General features: G+C 38.0%; 1 protein-coding gene, 1 long non-coding RNA gene and 12 other non-coding genes across 16 annotated transcripts; 1 reads left to right on the top strand and 13 right to left on the bottom strand.

Moving 5' to 3' along the window:
* Positions 1-6,376: 6,376 nt before the first annotated feature.
* On the bottom strand, positions 6,377-6,450 carry LOC148065804 (small nucleolar RNA SNORD65). The gene has a single exon (XR_015713356.1). It is a non-coding gene; the product is annotated as a small nucleolar RNA SNORD65 (small nucleolar RNA).
* A 61-nt stretch (positions 6,451-6,511) lies between these two features.
* On the bottom strand, positions 6,512-11,871 carry LOC148065792 (uncharacterized). Of its 3 annotated transcripts, XR_015713311.1 has the most exons (10): positions 11,670-11,871; positions 11,483-11,547; positions 11,233-11,291; positions 10,987-11,048; positions 10,747-10,805; positions 10,513-10,564; positions 10,283-10,330; positions 10,039-10,100; positions 9,802-9,860; positions 9,531-9,620 (listed from the first exon to the last, which is right to left on the bottom strand). It is a non-coding gene; the product is annotated as an uncharacterized LOC148065792 (long non-coding RNA). The 3 variants fall into 3 exon arrangements; XR_015713310.1 differs by lacking the exons at positions 9,531-9,620; positions 9,802-9,860 and adding an exon at positions 6,512-6,546 and having other exon boundaries at positions 10,035-10,100; XR_015713312.1 differs by lacking the exons at positions 9,531-9,620; positions 9,802-9,860; positions 10,039-10,100 and adding an exon at positions 6,658-6,824.
* Positions 6,656-6,728, bottom strand: LOC148065803 (small nucleolar RNA SNORD65). Its single transcript, XR_015713366.1, has one exon. It is a non-coding gene; the product is annotated as a small nucleolar RNA SNORD65 (small nucleolar RNA).
* Positions 6,893-6,965, bottom strand: LOC148065802 (small nucleolar RNA SNORD65). Its single transcript, XR_015713367.1, has one exon. It is a non-coding gene; the product is annotated as a small nucleolar RNA SNORD65 (small nucleolar RNA).
* Positions 7,147-7,219, bottom strand: LOC148065801 (small nucleolar RNA SNORD65). Its single transcript, XR_015713361.1, has one exon. It is a non-coding gene; the product is annotated as a small nucleolar RNA SNORD65 (small nucleolar RNA).
* LOC148065800 (small nucleolar RNA SNORD65) lies at positions 9,687-9,760 on the bottom strand. Its single transcript, XR_015713355.1, has one exon. It is a non-coding gene; the product is annotated as a small nucleolar RNA SNORD65 (small nucleolar RNA).
* Positions 9,927-9,999, bottom strand: LOC148065799 (small nucleolar RNA SNORD65). Its single transcript, XR_015713360.1, has one exon. It is a non-coding gene; the product is annotated as a small nucleolar RNA SNORD65 (small nucleolar RNA).
* LOC148065798 (small nucleolar RNA SNORD65) lies at positions 10,171-10,243 on the bottom strand. The gene has a single exon (XR_015713365.1). It is a non-coding gene; the product is annotated as a small nucleolar RNA SNORD65 (small nucleolar RNA).
* On the bottom strand, positions 10,400-10,472 carry LOC148065797 (small nucleolar RNA SNORD65). Its single transcript, XR_015713358.1, has one exon. It is a non-coding gene; the product is annotated as a small nucleolar RNA SNORD65 (small nucleolar RNA).
* Positions 10,635-10,707, bottom strand: LOC148065796 (small nucleolar RNA SNORD65). The gene has a single exon (XR_015713363.1). It is a non-coding gene; the product is annotated as a small nucleolar RNA SNORD65 (small nucleolar RNA).
* On the bottom strand, positions 10,875-10,947 carry LOC148065795 (small nucleolar RNA SNORD65). The gene has a single exon (XR_015713359.1). It is a non-coding gene; the product is annotated as a small nucleolar RNA SNORD65 (small nucleolar RNA).
* On the bottom strand, positions 11,117-11,189 carry LOC148065794 (small nucleolar RNA SNORD65). Its single transcript, XR_015713364.1, has one exon. It is a non-coding gene; the product is annotated as a small nucleolar RNA SNORD65 (small nucleolar RNA).
* LOC148065793 (small nucleolar RNA SNORD65) lies at positions 11,371-11,443 on the bottom strand. Its single transcript, XR_015713357.1, has one exon. It is a non-coding gene; the product is annotated as a small nucleolar RNA SNORD65 (small nucleolar RNA).
* A 1,998-nt stretch (positions 11,872-13,869) lies between the features above and the next one.
* rab34b (RAB34, member RAS oncogene family b) lies at positions 13,870-21,671 on the top strand. Its single transcript, XM_087806652.1, has 11 exons — positions 13,870-13,917; positions 14,070-14,228; positions 15,550-15,641; positions 15,805-15,870; positions 15,945-16,046; positions 16,160-16,224; positions 16,285-16,336; positions 18,421-18,502; positions 19,246-19,336; positions 19,421-19,528; positions 21,487-21,671. Exons 2-11 carry the CDS (start codon positions 14,181-14,183, stop codon positions 21,546-21,548), a joined length of 768 nt encoding a protein of 255 aa, XP_087662778.1. The 5' UTR covers positions 13,870-13,917; positions 14,070-14,180; the 3' UTR covers positions 21,549-21,671.
* Positions 21,672-21,835: the final 164 nt, after the last annotated feature.

Raw genomic sequence — 21,835 nt, 5'->3', positions numbered from 1 at the left:
TAGCAACTGCCTTGGACCTTGCAGCTCAAGAAGAATTCTAATCCTTAGCCTGAGGCACAAACCAGCATTTCTTCACAGAATACATCCTCCACGTGTCTTCCTAAGAACAAGGGGAAAGATCTTCTAAAAACTGTCTTGAAAAATCATCCACATTACTTTAATGGTAAACAATGATTATCACAGTGGACGACACATCTGGACACGTGTCTCGACCACATTCCTAGAAAAAATTAAATGTAAATGAAACAGGTTTTTCTGCCTTGAATACTGCAGATCGTGGTATTAGAACCACTGCTCCTCCATCTTGGGAAAAGTCCCACTGCAGCCGAAAACCAACAGTTGACTAAAGAAAAGAAAGTTAAAAAAAAGTAAACTTTAAGATTCCGAGATTTAGCAAATAACTAAAGAAAGAAGTGATTTTATATTTTACTTTTTTCTGTGGTCCATGTTTCTTGGTAATGCTGGTAAAGCTAACGCCAGCTAAGCTAGCAAATAGCATTAGTTTGAAATTGATGATTGTGGTCCCATTCCAAAAAAACCCCCCAAAAACTTCAGTACCACATTAAAAGCCCTGATCCTGAATTGAAAATGTCAGATCATTTGTGAGGTTCTCACTGTCTAAAGCAGTCCCAAACATTTTTTCCACCGCCGACTGGTTTAATGTCGGCATTATGTAAACAGACGGGCCTTACAGTAAATTAAATAAAACAGCATGACGGACCAAAAAAAACTATCCTTAAGTGCATTATAACAATGTCGAGATGGCGGCGTGTGAACACGCAGCGACTCCTTTATCTCCTGTCAAATCTGTGAATTTGTGTACCTATGTGCATATGTTCGTTGCCTTCGGTGAACTCAAGGCGCACCTACTCCCTTGAGTTTCTGCTCGTTCAACTTCCCAACATGCAGAAACCATATCCTGGACAATGTTTACATCACACACACAAAGGTCCCTGCAAAGCTCGTCATCCTCCTCCATCTTGGAGCCTCAGACCTCACCACTGCTAGGCTAATGCATACTATAAGCCACCTCCACAGACGTGCAACAGCTCCGCTTCTTTGCTTAACCAGCTGAACAACTTCTTGGCTCGCTTTGAGGCAAACAACAGCACCCAGGCACAGAAGGCGACGCCACCTCCTTAGGACCAGGTGCTCACGCTATCCCCAGAGAGAGTGTGAGGCAATGCCTCAGACGCATGAACCCACGGAAAGCCTAGGGTCCTGATAACATTCCTGCTTGTGTCTTGAGAGACTGTGACGAGGAGCTCACAGATGTTGTCACCGACATCTTCAACTCCTCACTGAGAAAAGATGTTGTCCCCACATGCCTCAAAGCCACCATCATCATCCCAGTCCCGAAGAAGTCGCCCCCCTCCATCTACAACGACTAATGTACGATCGCACTCACTCGCATCCTCATGAAGTGCTTCGAGCGGCTGGTCCTGCAACACATCAAGTCGGAGCTCAGCACGGAGAGGTTCTTCAGTGGTTTGGGACGAGCCATGCCAAGCCCCTCTCAACTCCTTGTTGGTGGTAAAAACTGTATTCTGACTCTGTTTGTTATTCTAACGCTTGTCTCTGATGCGGCCCAGTAAATATACCTCAGGCACCGGTCCCTGGAGAGCATATGGATCACATGAGGGTAAAAAACAGGTTCTTTGTAACTGCAATTTGAGTGTAGCCAAACTTGGTTGTTGTCGACCTCGAACCTTACTCCACGACTGCAGGGGTTTTCTCTGGTCTGTTGACGGAGAGTGTTCGGTCCTGGTTCAGCTCACAGTAAATGGGTCAAGTTATATACCAGATAGATACAATAGAAAGTAGGATATCAACACAATGAGGCCATGATGATATAAATATATTTTTTTATCTAAAATCGTTTCTTTTGAAGACATGATTTTAGATTCTCCTGTAAACATGTGACAATCTTTCAAAAAACTTCAGACAAAACAATCTACAGCCGTCGCTCGTATTCAGTGAAACATGCAGAAGAATGTGTGTAAAGGGACGTGTTGCTGCAGCTTTAAGTCATAGTATATGATCATCATCATTTGAGATAAAACGATCAAAACACGGAGTCCGTTGCGTCGCTCCAACACGACGTCACTTCCCGTCCCAGGTCTTATACTTCGCTTCGTGGAGAAAGATGAACAATCAGAGTGTGTCACGGGTCGTTTATTCGCTGCTTCAAGTCAAACAAAATACAAGCTTTACGATCGATCGGACACACTTTGTCCCGGCGACTGTACAGGTCAATAGTCCCGGCAGAAAAGGTCCCGATCTGTAGAAACATCGCTATATTTAAGGCAAATTTCCCGTCCGGGAGGTCGTCCCTTTCCGGCCAACTTTCAAGTTCCCTGTGTCCCGATCCTCCGTAGAGAGACATCCTGATTTGTTTTCTTGTAATCTAATCATTCAAATGTTCTCGGGCGGGAGTTATCTTTTATTCCGTCTTTTAGCCCCCCTTTCCCGGATATGTCTTTTGCCTCGTTCTTTGATCTACGATTTAAGATGTGATTTGCAGATAAACAGATGTTTTAAATAACCAGTGTCGTATCTCTAATTCTGTTTCAAGCTTGTCTTGAAACAGTGTGAATCAGTCTGAGTGAGAACATGGAGTTCTTTATGTACTCAAATCCCCCTCAGCAACCCTATGTCCAGACATGTCACATTCATGACCAGGAAGAAAAAGACGAGTGAATGTGTATGTTAGGCTACAGTCAGAAGTCCACAGGAAATACCTGAACAAGAAGAATGTGGTTTTAAGAAGCTCAGAAGGAGAGGTTTCAAGATGTAGCGACACCAAGAACTTTCATCACAGGATCTCAATCAGTGTAAAAACACTTGTTTAACTTGATCTGTAAACTTTCCATTTTAACACTTGTCAGAAAGACAGTGTAGCGGAGGTTTAGGAAACATTTGAAACAGTCGACATGTTGGACAAAGACTTGTTTTAACACGAAGCCATTTGATTCACTTTCATTTTATTAAGTTTATCGTTGATTCAGTTTCAATTCTAAACGTGAAAACCTATAGTCGTCTGCCATGACTTTTACATGTTGAAGACAAGCAAGAACTTTATTGTCTATTACCTTAAGTCTGGAGACAACCCCAGATAAATGAAAGACAAAAGAAAAATAGACCAAATCGAGATAAAGGACGTAAAAACGTACAGAAGCATTTTCTCTTGTGTCCACAAGAAAGTCCAGTATGACGGACTTCAAGGCATTTACAACAATTGAACCTTGTAATCATCGAGCTGTACAACTTGTTTTGTTCAGCTGTTAGGTAGAGAAGCCACAGCCTGGAGCTCAAATCTAAATGGTCTTCGCCATCATGAGTGCGTCCTGCTTAGCTTGAAAGAAAGTCGTAAAGGTGAACATCTTTGAAGAACGATGGAGGTAAAGAACGGTCTTGTTTTTTTAATATGTGACATGCATGACTGACCAAACAAATTGAAAATGAACGTACATAACTCTCTTTAATGAAAGTGTTAAAAGGTTTTAAAAATTGAATATTTATAATTTATTTCATATATAATATTCTTATACCCTATGTAGGTCAGTAAGTCATCTTTATTTTTACACAAACCATGTGTTTTCTTCACACAAATAGGATTTCTAATTCCAGTACCTGAGCACATAACATGAGTATTCATGTAAATAAGTAAATAAGTAAAAGTCATTTGTAAAGTGTCTTTCTAGACCAGGGTCACAAAGTTACGTAAATGCAGTTTACATTTGAATTAAAACAAATAAAAAGTGTTTTTGATGCGTCTGATCATTTTCCTTGTGAGCCATCATTATATTATTTAACTTCTATATTTCCTTACTAACTGGTATTTATTTTATGTCAATTGTGACAATTTTAAGACGGTGTGTGTTTCCAAATAAGGAGGAACACAGCGCTGAGGTGAATATTTGCAAATATAAAGGCGAAAGTCACATGGTTAACAACCATATGCAGGTATATTCAGCAGTGAGGCACAAAGGTAAAATATCTGTTTGTTGATTTGACGTTTTCTTAATAGTATACTGTGTAACAAAACACTTAAAATGGCTATTTTCAATGTCCTCTGTCTTTCAGAGCTAACACTATTATCGAGGCGTAGAAAAACATGACATTTCCATTGTTGCTACTGTCCAGACACAGCTGTCAAATGAGCACAGTTTGTGAAGCACCCGAGTCTACATCACTCGGTTTGACCATATGTTTCAAGGTCTGTAGGTCGTGTATTTCACACACTTACACACAGTATTGAACTTATTAAACTTATTAATATGTTCTCATTCACCAAATTGATGATCTGCATTTATTAAGACAACATCGATCATTTTATAATGAATATTTTAATCCGCTATTTTACGTTATTCAGAAAAGAAAAAGGAATTATGAGCTTGTTTTTATAATATAAATATAAATATATAAATTCACGTCTGATGCTTCAAGTCAACAAAAGTCATGACGATTTTTGTGAAACAACGTTTGATCAAAGCGAAGCTGCAGAATGAAAGCAGCTGAAGCTGTGATCACGTGATCGATCTCTTTGAAAAACACACTAATATAAATACACATGATTTGTTCATTTGTACACAAAACGTTTTTATTTATAAATGTAATAAGAACTCGCGTGTGTGTTGCATTTGCGACATTGAAACACGATCAGATCATCTTCATCATCTTCATCATCAATACTCTTTAAGTTACTGATTTACACTTTTATTCTTGTTAAACTCATTTTAGGACGTTTCAAATAAGCCCCTGATCGTCTGTAAATAAAGTATTCGCGGTAATAACTGGGTATTTAAAATAAACATGTACACCATAAGTATGTGATCCATGTCAGACATGTTTAAATGAATGAATATAAACTGTTAATCCAGTTTATATTCGTGTTTTCATTTGTTCAGTTGTTTCTCATTTAAATATTATTTACATATGTAAATGAGGGCGTGGAAAGGGACGAACAAGTCTGCGATTAATTCTACGTTTATTGGGATGTACGGTTCGTGCACAGATTCATACATGTGAATATTTTTGTGCTGCGTCATCTTCTGGATTTCAGCTTATGGACATATTTAAAAGATCTACGAACTTCTTAGTTCACGAGGCCTCTGAGCATGACCTTCAGTCCAGACAGACAAAGGTCAAATAGAGTAAACTGTCCTCACTGTAGCTTGGAATTGAGCAGAAACTAAAAAAAACATTTACAGCGTAAACATACGCTTGTATTTTTGAAATAGTATCAAAGAGTAGATACTTGTCTGTGTTGATAAAAAAAGTGTTTTTGCTGTATATAAAAGACATTTTCTGCTCCTGCAACACCCTTAAATGTAAGGAACACCTGGTGAGCAATGACACCTAAATATGGATTTTTCCGTTGGTGTGGGACGTTGACTTATGAAGGCCCACATTTAAAGTCATTGGCATACTGTCACAAACATGTTATGAAAGCTCTGAAGAAACCAGGCTGCAGGAAAGAAAGAGGCGACGGGAACAAAGAGCCTCAAAAGCAAGTTACACCCACAAACTTTAATATTGCATCAAATTTGTCCAAGAGGAGTGTCAACAGGTTGATCAGGAGGGCTGGCTCTGTGGTTGGAATGAAGCTGGACTCACTGGTGACAGTTGTGGAGATCACTGGACAAACTACTGTCCATCATGGATGATGTCATCCTCTCAGCACCGTCAGTGAACAGAGAAGCACGAATGCTCCTCCCATGATGCAACACTAATAGACTCAAGGACTCATTCCTTGTGTTAGATTGTTTCATTCTGAGTTTGGGGGCAGGAGTGGAGTGAAAGTATCATGTTCATCTTTGTATCCTATGTTATTTCTTTGATCTATGGTCTTTATCTTTAGACTTAGATTGTATCATCTTGTCCTCATTTCATTTTTATGAATTGCTGTCTAATTGGAAAAAACAATACAAACCTAAATGTCTTGCATCGTAAATGCTTAAGATCTTGTACGTATCGTAACTTATGACATTAAACTTGGAGCCATTTTATTAACAGTATCTTATTTAAGATGTCCTGGGTATTCAGAGTATTGTCTAGGGTACTGTTAACTATACTTCAAGGTCAAACATGTTCTGCTGATTGACTTCAAGCCCGTCGTCTGGTGTCAGACCAAACCTTTGGCTACACAGTTTCTCTCCAGTGTCTCTGGGATGGACCCGATTATTGTCACAAATGAGCAATGAAGGCGTTTCATACTTTAAAAAGTTTATTCAATGAAGGAAAAGTGAAATCACAGCAACTCTGGACTGAATCCATGAATTCCAAGATCCAAACAACTCCAGGATTCCTGTTGACTGAAACTTTATTACTAATGGTTTATTGTAAACTTAAAACTTTATCAAAATGTTTATTTATTCAGAAAACCAATGATCACCACTGAACAATCTGACGGTAATTCCAGCTTTATCAGTTTAAGTTTCATCATTAACGTAGCAAACAAAACACTTTATTTTCATGGAAATACTCACGTTGTTGGTTATTTTTGCTGGCAATTCCAATGAACTTCAGCTCATTTGTGATGCACTTCCCATCTTGTCTGCAAGTCAAATAAACATCAGCTCATGATTCACTTCCTGTGATACAAGAAAGAAAATGTCAATTTCTGCTTCAAAACTAGTCAACGATCAGATCTGTTCAGAAAACGAATCATCACCACTAACAATCTGACGGTAATTCCAGCTTTATCAGTTTAGGTTTCATCATAAACAAACATCTCAGAGACTTTTTTTTTTTTAAATACTCACTTTGTACATCTTGAAGATGAACAGGACTTCAGCTCATTTGCACAAACGACCCACTTCCTGTGAAACAAGAAACACTTTATAAATCTGATTTAAAACTAGTTAGAAAATTCAGATAATTTAGATTTGCTCAGAAAACTCGTCATCAACACTAAACAATCTGACGGTAATTCCAGCTGTTAAGTTTGAATTTCATCACAGAACAAGAAATGTTACAAACAAGAATATAGAAAAGAATAATCACCTGATACGACTAGAGTTTAGCTCAAGACCTCCATCAACTGAGGACAGTTTCACGACAACCTGCAGGAGACGAGACGCATCAATACATTGAACATGTGTCACAATAAAATATAAATAACAATAAAACTGTTTGCATCTGCATCAGAAAACTAATCATCACCACCAACAATCTGACGGTAATTCCAGCTGTTTAAGTTTAGATTTCATCACAACAGAGACGAGACTTTAAATGAAACTTTAAATACCTGCAGGAATGTTTCCGTCTTCGAACTGGACCCACACCTGGTCACAGGTATCTGGTCTTTCTAGCCTGAAATGAAGCCACTCATTTCACCGGAGAAAAAGGGCGGGCACTTGAGTGCGCTGGTGCGGCGACGGCGGTGTCTGACTCACCAGGCAGTGGCGACAGGTTAGCCGGTGTCGTGGAAGTCCCAGCAGCAAGGGCAGGCCCGGGGGGGGCACGAACTGGGCGGAGAACACATCCATCCGTTCGCCCAGAGCTTGCATCTGTGCCGCCATGGTGGCCACTTGCTGACCCAGCGTCTGCTGCTGGGAAACATCCTGGGCGGCCATTGCCTCCATGCCGTGCATCAGCTCGGTGAGGGAGGACGGGTTCCTCATGACAAGTCGCGCTGGACTTGAGGGAGGAACTCTCCGCTGGGTTCATCGGTGGTCGGTTCGTTCCGTCAGGAAATCCAGGAGCAGAAAGTGTTTGTCAAAGTTACCGGTTTTATTTATAGGAGCTGGCAGAGGGATCATCAGGAGCAGTCCAGGAAAAAACAACCAACAGGTCAGGGGCACAGGCAGGCACAAAGGCGAGAAAACGTACCAGAGTCAAAAAAAACAGGAAGGCAAAACAATCTCAAAACAGGAGTCTTACACGTGAAACAAACATGGGACAGTGAGTGAGATGAACCAAAAAGACTGAGGGAGAGTGAGCAGATAAGAAGGTTGCCAGCAATCAGTGGCAGCTGTGGAGCAGGAGAACACAAGACAGGTGGAGACAATAACAATCAGCAGGAGAACACAAGACAAGTGGAGACAATAACAATCAGCAGGGGGCGGGACCAGAAAAGAAACTCCCACAGACACAGAAGGGAGCAGGTTTCAAAATAAAAACAGGAAACACCAAAAAAAGACACACGAGACATAACAGTTAGTATGTGATCCATGTCAGAAATGTATAAATGAATGAATGAATATAAACTGTTAATCCAGTTTATATTCATGTTTTCATTTGTTTGTTCTGATTGTGGAGAGAAAAATCACGGACTCTGGCTCATTTAAATATTATTTGAATATGTAAATGAGAGAAAGGGACGAACAAGTCTTCCATGAATTCTACGTTGATTGGCATGAACGAAGGAAAAGTGTCTAAATTCATACAGATTCATACATCCGAATATATTTTTGCTCTTCTGGATTTCAGTTTACGGATATATTTAGAGGAAGATCTACGAACTTCTTAGTTCACGAGGCCCCTGAGCATGACCTTCAGTCCAGACAGACGAAGGTCAGATATAGTAAACTGTCCTCACTGTAACTTGGAATTGAGCAGAAAGAACTACAAAAAACATTTACAGCATAAACATACGCTTGCATTTTTAAATAGTATCAAAGAGTAGATACTTGTCAAGTGTATGTGTTGATAGTGTTTTTGCTGTATACAATGACAACTAAATATGGATTTTTCCCTTGGTGTGAGATGTTGACTTATGAAGGCCCACATTTAAAGTCATTGACATACTGTCACATAAACAGGGAGGCCCTGGAAACAATGGTGCAGAACAAAGGTTATTAAAGCTCTGAAGAAACCAGGCTGATGGAATGAAAGAGGCGACGGGAACAAAGAGCTTCAAAAGCAAGTGGTGTGATCTCAAATCAAAGTTACGCCCACAAACTTTAATATTGCATCAAATTTGTCCAAGGAGTCAACAGGTTGGACAGGTTCATCTGTGGTGGGAATGAAGCTGGACTCACTGGTGACAGTTGCTGAGAGATCACTGAACTACCATCCATCATGGATGATGACATCATCCTCTCAGCACAGTCGGTGAGCAGAGAAGCAGATGCAACACTAATAGACTCAAGGACTCATTCAATCCATGTGTTAGATTGTTAAATTCTGAGTTTGGGGGCAGGAATGGAACGAAAGTATGTTCATCTTTGATCTATGGGCTTTATCTTTAGACTTGGATTGTATCATCTGGTTCCATTTGTCCTCATTTATGAATTGCTGTCTAATTGGAAAAACTAAACCCAAATGTCTTGCAACTTAAATGCTTAAGATCTTGTATGCACCGTAACTTATGACATTAAACTTGGAGCCATTTTATTTAAGATGTCTTGTGGTATTTAGAGTATTGTCTAGGGTACTGTTAATTATACTTCAAGGTCAAACATGTTCTGCTGATGACTTTAAGCCCGTCGTCTGGTGTCAGACCAAACCTTTGAAAGTTTTCCTCTCCAGTGTCTCTGGGATGGACTCGATTATTGTCACAAATGAGCAACGAAGGCATTTCATACTTTTAAAAGTTTATTCAATGGAAAATGAAATCACAGCAACTCTGGACTGAATCCATGAATTCCAAGATCCAAACAACTCCAGGATTCCTGTTGAAGGAAATGTTATTACTAATGGTTTATTGACAATTTAAAACTTTATCAAAATGTTCATTTATTCAGAAAACCAATGATCACCACTGAACAATCTGACGGTAATTCCAGCTTTATCAGTTTAAGTTTCATCATTAACGTAGCAAACAAAACACATTATTTTCATGGAAATACTTACGTTGTTGGTTTGTTTTGTCTGCAAGTTAGATGAACTTCAGCTCATTTATGATGCACTTCCTGTGAGGAAAAGAAAATGTCAATTTCTGCTTTAAAACTAGTCAACGATGAGAAACGATCAGATCTGTTCAGAAAACCAATGATCACCACTAACAATCTGACGGTAATTCCAGCTTTATCAGTTTAGGTTTCATCATAAACAAACATCTCAGAGAAGATTTTTTTTTAAAATACTCACTTTGTACATCTTTTGTTGATAATGAACAGGACTTCAGCTCATTTGCACAAAAGACCCACTTCCTGTGAAACAAGAAACACTTTATAAATCTGATTTAAAACTAGAAAAAAAAAAGGGAACACATTTAGATTTGCTCAGAAAACTCATCATCAACACTAAACAATCTGACGGTAATTCCAGCTGTTAAGTTTGAATTTCATCACAGAACAAGAAACGTTAGAAACAAACCAAAAAGAATAATCACCTGATACGACACAAGTTCCATCAACTCAGGACAGTTTCACGACAAAACCTGCGAGAGACGAGACGCATCAATACATTGAACACTCGTCAGAATAAAAATACAACTTGGTTTTCATCTGCTCAGAAAACTAATCATCACCACTAACAATCTGACGGTAATTCCAGCTGTTTAAGTTTAGATTTCATCATGTGACAGAAACACAAGCTTTTATTCTTCATTAAAATACTCACTTTGAACATCTTGTTGGTTAATAAAGACTCCAGCTCACGTAGGATCCATTTCCTGTGATACAAGAAAAGAAAATGTAAACAAGTGCTATAAAACTAGTCAAAGAAATAAAAAAGTTTCATTTGATCAGAAAACCAATGATCACCACTAACAATCTGACGGTAATTCCAGCTTTATCAGTTTAGGTTTCATCATAAACGTAGCAAATTAAACTTTATTTACATGGAAATACTTACGTTGTTGGTTTGTTTTGTCTGCAAGTTAAATTAACTTCAGCTCATTTATGATGCACTTCCTGTGATACAAGAAAGAAAATGTCAATTTCTGCTTCAAAACTAGTCAACGGTGAGAAACGATCAGATCTGTTCAGAAAACCAATGATCACCACTAACAATCTGACGGTAATTCCAGCTTTATCAGTTTAGGTTTCATCATAAACAAACATCTCAGAGAGAAGACTTTTTTTAAATACTCACTTTGTACATCTTTTGTTGGTGATGAACAGGACTTCAGCTCATTTGCACAAACGACCCACTTCCTGTGAAACAAGAAACACTTTGAACATCTGATTTATAACTAGTCAGAAAACAGAAAATATTTAGATTTGCTCAGAAAACTCATCATCAACACTAAACAATCTGACGGTAATTCCAGCTGTTAAGTTTGAATTTCATCACAGAACAAGAAACGTAACAAACAAGAATATAGAAAAGAATAATCACCTGATACGACTAGAGTTTAGCTCAAGACCTCCATCAACTGAGGACAGTTTCACGACAACCTGCAGGAGACGAGACGCATCAATACATTGAACACGTGTCACAATAAAATATAAATGACAATAAAACCGTTTGCATCTGCATCAGAAAACTAATCATCACCACTAACAATCTGACGGTAATTCCAGCTGTTTAAGTTTAGATTTCATCACAACAGAGACGAAGACGAGACTTTAAATTAAACTTTAAATACCTGCGTCACTGCTTCTGTCTGCGAACTGGACCCACACCTGGTCACAAGTACCTGGTGGTTCTAGCCTGAAATGAATCAATGGCGGACGTCAGAACCATTCGAGTATTTGATGGGAAGGTTGACTTGCAGAAATTACTTAATAAATCAAGTATTTATGGAGAAGACAAGAGTATATAAAGTAACTTACCGAGGTCCAGATGAGAGTCTCGCTTCTGCACATGCGTGACTTCGACACGTGTTCGACTGAGGCCTGTTAACGTTTCTCTTTCGCCCCGAAACATGTTTAACTTAAAACTAGCAGATAAAGCAGAATAACTGAAGTTAAAAAAACACTTGTTTTAACTTTAACGTCAGACACACTGAGAGAAGCGATCGTCACTGTTTCTGACTGCGCGTCTGGACGAGAAAGGAAATGAAAACGTGCGGAGGAAGTTTATAAAGGCGAAGAGGGCGGAAGTGAAGGTGTTGATATTTGAGCTTTGGCACCACCTGCTGCATTGGAGCGGAACTACAGTTTCATAAAGACTTTAAGTAAGTAATATTTATTTATATAGCACTTTTCCAGACCAGAGTCACAAAGCGCTTAAACAATCAAAACAATATTCAATAAAATATATACTTTAGAGGTCAATATAATACTGAGATCAACACAGGAGTTCCAGAAAATCAAGGAAAAGCCTGCACGAATAAAAGTATAAATAATAAAAATGTCTTGAGATGTTTCTTGAAAGAGTCAGTAGACTAATAATATTAGATAATTTATTGTCTTTCATTGATGCTATTTATAGATTTATTTTTAAATTGTTCACTCTTTGTTTTTTGCACAATAACTTATTTTTGTATTGTGTCTCTTTCGGACGTTAATACATGTATTTTATGAATGCTGCTATACATGTGAAGATATTTTATGATATCATATTAGGTATAAATATAATCTAATCTACGATGTTGGTAAAATATTCACCAATCTTCTGTTAAAGTACGAAGAACGACATCAGCTCATAAAGAGTCTCAACAGCAGAGTCATGTTGTCACAGAAGTTCACCACAAAAATGTGTGACCAAGTGGCAGCTTCGAGTCACAGCCTTGAACTGAATCAATCCACAGAGAGAAAGATATTATTAGTTAAAATTGTACTTTTATAAGCCAGAAGATTCTCAGGACAAATATAACATCCTAAATCGTGTTTCTTACCTCTTTATGAGCCTTAATGAGACCAAAACTTCAGACACATGATGTGTTTATACAGACGGTTGAATAAAAACAGACCAAATAAAATAAAATTATACCTGTTCAGAGTGTTGCTCAAGTCCCACCCAAAGTAGCTGCGAAAAGCTACTGATAAGGGAACAAACAAGTGGTAGAAAATAAAAATAATTAGGTGTAAGAATTATAATAATAGTAGTAATGGCAATAATAACTGTAGGTTTGTAGTTGACAAAGCAAAAGATCGATACTATCCTCATCCTCCAACAACACAGTAAAAAAAGAAAACAGTTCACTATTATTTTGTTCCTTGTTGTTAACTTAAAAGTAAATCAATGTATTTTTGTGATTTTATTGCCTCAAGAAAAATCTTAAGACATTTTAATTCTTGCAGGCTTTTCCTTGATTTACAAGATCTTGATCTTTTAAGTATATACTTTATTGAGTATTATTTGATTGTTTAAGCGGTCCGGAAAAGCGCTCTTGAAATATAATTTACTTACTTACTTACTTTCTTTGGTATCTGTGAAGCAACCTTGAGCGCTCTGAGGGGTGCTTTTGAATTAAATGTATTATTATTATTATTATTATTATTATTATAATTAAAGTAAGAGAGCATAAAATGTGGCAAAAAACAACTATTTGGCTCCCCTTGACAACAGGTGAACCACTTAAACCATTAAGAACTTTATATGCATTTTAACCTGCAAACATCCATATAAATGAAATGTTATTTCACATGAACCATCTAAATAAAGTAATTTTCTTTGCAATACATACACCAATAGCTTGTAATATATTACAGAAATATATATTCCAGAAATATTTGAACTGTTGGCTCTTTGTGACCCTGGTCTAGAAAAGCGCTCTATACATATAAATATAAATAAAAATATAAATATAAATGACTTACTTACTTACAATCTCTGTAATCTCCTGAGGGATCAATAAAGTTTTACCTTACCTTACCTTATCATTTTGAATTTGACTTGCGACACTAACCTCAGCCTCGTGGTGTCGCTGTTTCGCAGCACACGGTCAGTAATTACCAGAGATGTGTGTGTGCGAGTGTGTGTGTGTGTGTGTGTGTGTGTGTGTGTGTGTGTGTGTGTGTGTGTGTGTTCAGGACGTCCCGGGACTTCCACTCTCGACTCTCTCAACTTGACATCGATCACATCTGCGGAGATTTAAAAAAAAAGGTTTCTGCAACATTTTCACACGAGCTCCAGGTAAGAAACTATTTCTTTTTTTTACAATCAGACAAGATTTACATGAGAAGCAACTTTGTCTAACATTAATAAAATTAACTTTAACAACTCTTCCTAAAATGCGTTTTTAAAAAAGTTTTGTTTGATTGATGTTGTTTTATCTTCAACTTCAGGTCAGAACACATGACGGTTTATTCAGCGGATATTATGTTTCTCTGTGTCCAAGAGGCTGAAACTGCTCGTTCATAAGTGTGTGTGCGACAGAGTGTGTACTTTAATTCACTATGTTGCCACCTGTGAAGAAGGATCGAATCATTACACAACTCCCAAAGGTTAGAGCCACACACACACACACACACACACACACACACACACACACACACACACACACACACACACACACACACACACACACACACACACACACACACACACACACACACGCACACGTAATATAATTACTTGTCTGGTGTCTTGAAAAGTAGGGGTGTGTATCGGAACGAATCTAGGGATATGATCCAGGACAACAATATGATAGTAGTTAGTAACAAGTATATATAGCGTAGTGTAGTAACAAGTATATATGTGTACTACTTGACTCTGGTTTTGTGATAGTGTAGTAACAAGGATATATGTGTAGTATTGTCGAGTACTTGACTCTGGTGTTGTGATAGTGTAGTAACAAGGATATATGTGTAGTATTGTCCAGTACTTGACTCTGGTGTTGTGATAGTGTAGTAACAAGTATATATATGTAGTATTGTCCAGTACTTGACTCTGGTGTTGTGATACTGTAGTAACAAGGATATATGTGTAGTATTGTCTAGTACTTGACTCTGGTGTTGTGATAGTGTAGTAACAAGTATATATATGTAGTATTGTCCAGTACTTGACTCTGGTGTTGTGATACTGTAGTAACAAGGATATATGTGTAGTATTGTCCAGTACTGGACTCTGGTGTTTTGATAGTGTGGTAAAAAAGTATATATGCGTAGTATTGTCCAGTACTTGACTCTGGTGTTGTGATAGTGTAGTAAAAAAGTATATATGTGTAGTATTGTCCAGTACTTGACTCTGGTGTTGTGATAGTGTAGTAACAAGTATATATGTGTAGTATTGTCCAGTACTTGACTCTGGTGTTGTAGTATTTACAGACCACATGACTCTTGACGAAGTCGTAACTGCTTTCATTTGTTTTCAAACCAAATTATGTCCAAACCTCAGCTTTAAAAGCTGCTGGAGGCACTGTATCCTCTCGTCCTCAGTCAGGATCACACAGAATTTCGTTGTTACTTTAGCTGCAGAGGACAGCTAGGATGTTTAATTGCAACAACAACAAAAAAAAGGAAAGCTGTGTTTTATTTACATCATAATTGTGAATAAAAACAAATGGAACTATTTAATTTTAAATACACTAAATTGAACTGTAAACTATTAACGAACAATAATAATACTAAAAAATGTAATCGATACAGTGCTGTTGAAGTTTGAGACAGTATTTTGGAATACAAATATTGTGATATATATATCTATATGTTCTAAAAACCCCTCGTGTAAACAAGGTTATTTTAAGAAGTTAATACTATTCTGGTCTATTATCACTGATTATCTACATTTCTGCTCAACTTTTACTTTTGCTTTTTGCTGTTCCAGTGCTTCAGTCCCAGCGCGGCGCTGCACACCAAAGACAGCTTCCACCCTCAGGTGAAGGCGGCGTGTCAACTCCCGAAGTCGGACTCCGACAGGTGCGAGTACGAAACCCAACCCTTCATCTCGGACGCACAGTTAACTCCGACGTGAACTGTGAAGATAATGACAATCATTAAACATTTAAATAACGTCATATATCTGAGTAGAAAAACAAAACAATGTGATTAACGTGGTTTTAAAGTTCATGATCTTTTTCAGCTTAAACGTGGCCAAAGTCATCGTCGTCGGAGACGTCGCCGTCGGGAAAACATGTTTGATAAGCAGGTGATACAAGTCAAGAGTCGCGAGTTGACATGTTGGTCACGATTGTTCGATACGTGGTGTTTTTTTCGTCGAAGGTTCTGCCGGGGCGCGTTCGACAAGAACTACAAGGCCACCATCGGCGTGGACTTCGAGATGGAACGCTTCGAGGTCTTAGGGGTTCCTTTCAGTTTACAGCTGTGAGTACTTTCACCGAAAACATTCCGGTTCATCAGGAAAAGAGACATTTTATATATATTTGATCTTCTTGTTGAACACGTGACACATAGAAGACGATATTTGTGGTCTTCAGGTGGGACACGGCAGGTCAGGAGAGGTTCAAGTGCATCGCCTCCACGTACTACAGAGGAGCTCAAGGTGGATTCAAGTATTTGAAAGTCAATGTTTCTCGTTCTTACTCTTTTTTTTATCCTCCAGCCATCGTCGTGGTGTTTGACTTGAGCAGTGCTGGCTCTCTGGTTCACGCCAGGTATGGAAGTATTCACACCTTAACCACATATATGTAGCTTTTTTTTATTTGTTTGGAATACCTATATCTATATCAGTATATATTACACAAATATATACTTTTAAATGTAAAAAAAACAACAACATGAAGCCACCTGTAAAAGAGAAATAAGGACGTTTCTATTTGTGATAGCTCAATAGCTAACTTTAGCCAAACATGCTACACAAGCTAAACGTTTTTATTCTATTTTTTAATTTGTTTGGAAGATCTTTATCCATGTATTAACCACAAATGTGTACTTTTAAAATGAAAGAAACAACAAAATGTGGAGCCGCCATTTAAAGATGAATTATGAAGTAGATATTTGTCTCAGTAGCTAACTTTAGCTAAACTTGCTACACGTGACATAAACGTTTTTATTCTATTTTAAATTGTTTGGAATACTTTTATCTGTATATTAACCACACATGTGTACTTTTGAATGTAAAGCAAAACCATGAAGCCATCTGTGAAAGAGAAACGAGGAAGTTTCTATCTGTGATAGCTCAATAGCTAACTTTAGCCAAACATGCTACACATGACATTCCAAGCTAAACGTTTTAATTATATTTTTTAATTTGTTTGGAAGATCTATATCTATGTATTACCCATAAATGTGTACTTTTAAAATGAAAGAAAAAAAACAAAACGTGGAGCCGCCTTTTATAGATGAATTATGAAGTAGATATTTGCGATGGCTCACTAGCTAACTTTAGCTAAACTTGCTACACATGACATAAACGTTTTTATTCTATTTTGAATAGTTAATAGTTTTGAATAAAATAGGAATACTTTTATCTGTGTATTAACCACACGTGTGCACTTTTTGAATGAAAGAAAAACGTGGAAATAACTTTTAAAGACGAATAATGACGTAGACATTTGTGATAGCTCAGTAGCTAACTTTAGCTAAACATGCTAAACATGACACTGGAAACCTAACATTTTTATTTCACAGACTTTCATTTGTCTGAAAAATATGTATCTTGACTATAAATAAGGCGTTAGTTTAATAGAAAAATCATTAAGAAAACTCACCGTATCGACCAGAACAACTTTAACACAATGTGTTACTTGCTAACTATGAGTTGACATTCCTGACACGCTAGCTCATATATTAGCTACAATAGATGCTAGCTTATATATTAGCTACAATAGATGCTAGCTCATATATTAGCTACAATAGATTCTAACTCATATATTAGCTACAATATATGCTAGCTCATATATTAGCTACAACAGATGCTAGCTCATATATTAGCTACAATAGATGCTAGCTCATATATTAGCTACAACAGATGCTAGCTCATATATTAGCTACAATAGATGCTAGCTCATATATTAGCTACAATAGATGCTAGCTTATATATTAGCTACAATAGATGCTAGCTCATATATTAGCTACAATAGATGCTAGCTCATATATTAGCTACAATAGATGCTAGCTCATATATTAGCTACAATAGATGCTAGCTCATATATTAGCTACAACAGATGCTAGCTCATATATTAGCTACAATAGATGCTAGCTCATATATTAGCTACAATAGATTCTAACTCATATATTAGCTACAATAGATGCTAGCTCATATATTAGCTACAACAGATGCTAGCTCATATATTAGCTACAATATATGCTAGCTCATATATTAGCTACAATAGATGCTAGCTTATATATTAGCTACAATAGATGCTAGCTCATATATTAGCTACAATAGATGCTAGCTTATATTAGCTACAATAGATGGTAGCCTATATAAGTTACAATATATGCTAGGCTATATAGGTTACAATAGATGCTAGCTTATATTAGCTACAATAATAATAATAATAATAATAATAATAATCTCTATTTATATAGCAGATGTTAGCTCATATATTAGCTACAATAGATGTTAGCTCATATATTAGCTACAATAGATGCTAGCTCACTTTATTATTATTGTTATAATTTTTATTGTCTCAGATTCTGAGTCCAGTCAAGTGTTCCTTAATATACTCACAACAAAGAGGTGAAAGTTGTGTAGTTGTTGTGTAACTTCAGTGACCACCATGTTTGTGTGCAGGCAGTGGCTGGAGGACGCTATGAAGGAGAACGACCCGTCCAGTGTTCTGCTGTTTCTGGTCGGAACCAAGAAGGACCTCAGTGTGAGTCCGTGTGAGTCCGTGTGAGTCAGTGTGAGTCAGTGTGAGTCCGTGTGAGTCTGTGTGAGTCCGTGTGAGTCCGTGTGAGTCAGTGTGAGTCAGTGTGAGTCTGTGTGAGTCCGTGGGAGTCAGTGTGATTCCGTGTGGGTCTGTGTGAGTCTACGGGAGTCAGTGTGAGTCCGTGTGAGTCTGTGTGAGTCCGTGTGAGTCCGTGGGAGTCAGTGTGAGTCTGTGTGAGTCCGTGGGAGTCAGTGTGATTCCGTGTGGGTCTGTGTGAGTCTGTGGGAGTCAGTGTGAGTCAGTGTGAATCCGTGTGAGTCCGTGTGAGTCCGTGTGAGTCAGTGTGAGTCCGTGTGAGTCCGTGTGAGTCCGTGTGAGTCAGTGTGAGTCTGTGTGAGTCCGTGGGAGTCAGTGTGATTCCGTGTGGGTCTGTGTGAGTCTACGGGAGTCAGTGTGAGTCCGTGTGAGTCTGTGTGAGTCTGTGTGAGTCCGTGTGAGTCTGTGTGAGTCCGTGGGAGTCAGTGTGATTCCGTGTGGGTCTGTGTGAGTCTGTGGGAGTCAGTGTGAGTCAGTGTGAGTCCGTGTGAGTCCGTGTGAGTCCGTGTGAGTCAGTGTGAGTCTGTGATTCCGTGTGGGTCTGTGTGAGTCTGTGGGAGTCAGTGTGAGTCTGTGTGAGTCTATGTGAGTCAGTGTAAGTCCGTGTGAGTCTATGTGAGTCTGTGGAAGTCATGTGTGTTTGTTCTCAGTCTCCAGAGCAGCTGGTCCGGGTGGAACAGGAGGCCATGAGGCTGTCGGAGGAGATCCAGGCTGAGTACTGGGCCGTGTCCGCCAAGTCAGGTCCGTCCCACTAATGCCCCCCAATGACCCACCTGAAAATGCCCCCCCTCTCTTGACCCCCCTGAACACCCCCCCCCCCTGCAGGAGACGGCATCAAGGACTTCTTCCTCCGCATGGCCTCCCTGACCTTCGAGGCCAATGTTCTGTCCGAGCTGGAGAAAACCGGGTCGAGACACTTGGGCGACGTCATCAGTGAGTTCTGGACTAATGTGCTGGACGTGGACTGTCATGAGTGGAGACACGTGTCCGGCAGGAGGTCCACCAGCAGAATGAAGGACTTGAACTGTTTCTGACCAACGTTTGACCAGAAGCTGGTTTTAAATTTAAACACTTAATCAATTTAAGGTTATTTGTTGATACTTTATTGATACTTTATTGATACTTTAATGATACTTTAATGATACTTTATTGATACTTTATTGATACTTTAATGATACTTTATTGATACTTTATTGATCTCAGAGTTTCAAACAGCTTTGGTTTTCAGAGAGAAATAGCAAGAAAAAGTAGAAAATGTAAAAGTAAATATCAAAAGATAAAATAAAAGATTTAAAATCTAAGTTTTAAATGATTAAAAAGAAAAAAGCAAGTGTTTAATTACGGGTTATAAGACAATAAAATGTTTAAAAAAAGTATAATTTTGGACACAAAATGGAGACAAACTTATTTATAGTTTTATGACTCGATTGTTTAAGCACTTTGTGACCCTGGTAAATTATGTACTTACTTACTTACAATAGATGCTAGCTCATATATTAGCTACAATAGATGTTAGCTCATACATTAGCTACAATAGATGCTAGCTCATATATTAGCTACAATAGATGCTAGCTCATATATTAGCTACAATAGATGTTAGCTCATACATTAGCTACAATAGATGCTAGCTCATATATAAGCTACAATTGATGTTAGCTCATACATTAGCTACAATAGATGCTAGCTCATATATTAGCTACAATAGATGTTAGCTCATACATTAGCTACAATAGATGCTAGCTCATATATTAGCTACAATAGATGTTAGCTCATATATTAGCTACAATAGATGCTAGCGCATATATTAGCTACAATAGCTTGCTAGCTCATAAATTAGCTACGGTAGCTTGCTAGCTCATATATTAGCTACAATAGCTTGCTAGCTCATATATCAGCTAAAATAGCTTGCTAGCTCATATATTAGCTACAATAGATGCTAGCTCATATATTAGCTACAATAGCTTGCTAGCTCATATATTAGCTACAGTAGCTTGCTAGCTCATATATTAGCTACAATAGCTTACTAGCTCATATATTAGCTACAATAGTTTGCTAGTTCATATATTAGCTACAATAGCTTACTAGCTCATATATTAGCTACAGTAGCTTGCTAGCTCATATATTAGCTACAATAGCTTACTAGCTCATATATTAGCTACAATAGTTTGCTAGTTCATATATTAGCTACAATAGCTTACTAGCTCATATATCAGCTACAATAGCTTGCTAGCTCATATATTAGCTACAATAGATGCTAGCTCATATATTAGCTACAATAGCTTGCTAGCTCATATATTAGCTACAGTAGCTTGCTAGCTCATATATTAGCTACAATAGCTTACTAGCTCATATATTAGCTACAATAGTTTGCTAGTTCATATATTAGCTACAATAGCTTACTAGCTCATATATTAGCTACAATAGCTTGCTAGCTCATATATTGGCTACAAAAGCTTACTAGTTCATATATTATCTACAATAGCTTACTAGCTCATATATTAGCTACAGTAGCTTGCTAGCTCATATATTAGCTACAATAGCTTGCTGGCTCATATATTAGCTACAGTAGCTTGCTAGCTCATATATTAGCTACAGTAGCTTGTTAGCTCATATATCAGCTACAGTAGCTTGCTAGCTCATATATTAGCTAGATTATGTTAGCAAATCTGAGGGAAATTCAAAGGGAAAAAACAAGAAAAAGTAGAAAATAAAAAATCTTGTGAAAATGTAAAAGTAAATATCAAAAGACAAAAGAAAAGTTTTAAATGATCAACAAGGAAAAAACTTGAGTTAAATTACGGGTTATAAGAAAATAAAATGTTTAAAAATAGTTTTACTATCGACTCTGTCATAAAGATGTGAAAACGATCCTCACGGATGTTTCTCCTCAGGGATCACAGAGAAGAGACTTGACGGGCGAAGAACCACCAGGAAGACCAACTGTTGCAAATGAGAATCTGTCAGAAGTTCCACGGATCCTAAACTGATCGAGGATCCGAACCTTCAACCGCTGCTCAAATTAAAAGCAACATATCCACCATTTCTGCGTCTGTCATGTGTCGTTCGAGCCTCTTGATTGGATGCATGCGGCGTCTCCCGTGACCCTCTCGCCCTCGTGACCCGCTCGCCGTCCCAGGACTCGCAGAATCGAACCATTGTCTGAAGCAATTTGAGCGTTCGTTACGATCACATGACGTGAAAAACGCTCGAAAAACACCCGAGTTTCAAGACTTTTATTTA

This window comes from Callionymus lyra, chromosome 14 (genome assembly GCF_982586985.1).
Source record: "Callionymus lyra chromosome 14, fCalLyr1.hap1.1, whole genome shotgun sequence".
NCBI lineage: Eukaryota > Metazoa > Chordata > Actinopteri > Syngnathiformes > Callionymidae > Callionymus > Callionymus lyra.
This window is presented reverse-complemented; position numbering and strand designations above follow the sequence as displayed.

What these genes read in the sequence shown, in the direction of transcription:
- rab34b (XM_087806652.1), top strand. Translation starts at nt 14,181, where the DNA reads ATGTTGCCACCTGTGAAGAAGGATCGAATCATTACACAACTCCCAAAG. An exon ending in GTACTACAGAGGAGCTCAAG is followed by an intron (nt 16,225 to 16,284) that starts GTGGATTCAAGT and finishes TTTATCCTCCAG; the next exon opens with CCATCGTCGTGGTGTTTGAC. An exon ending in GGCTCTCTGGTTCACGCCAG is followed by an intron (nt 16,337 to 18,420) that starts GTATGGAAGTAT and finishes GTTTGTGTGCAG; the next exon opens with GCAGTGGCTGGAGGACGCTA.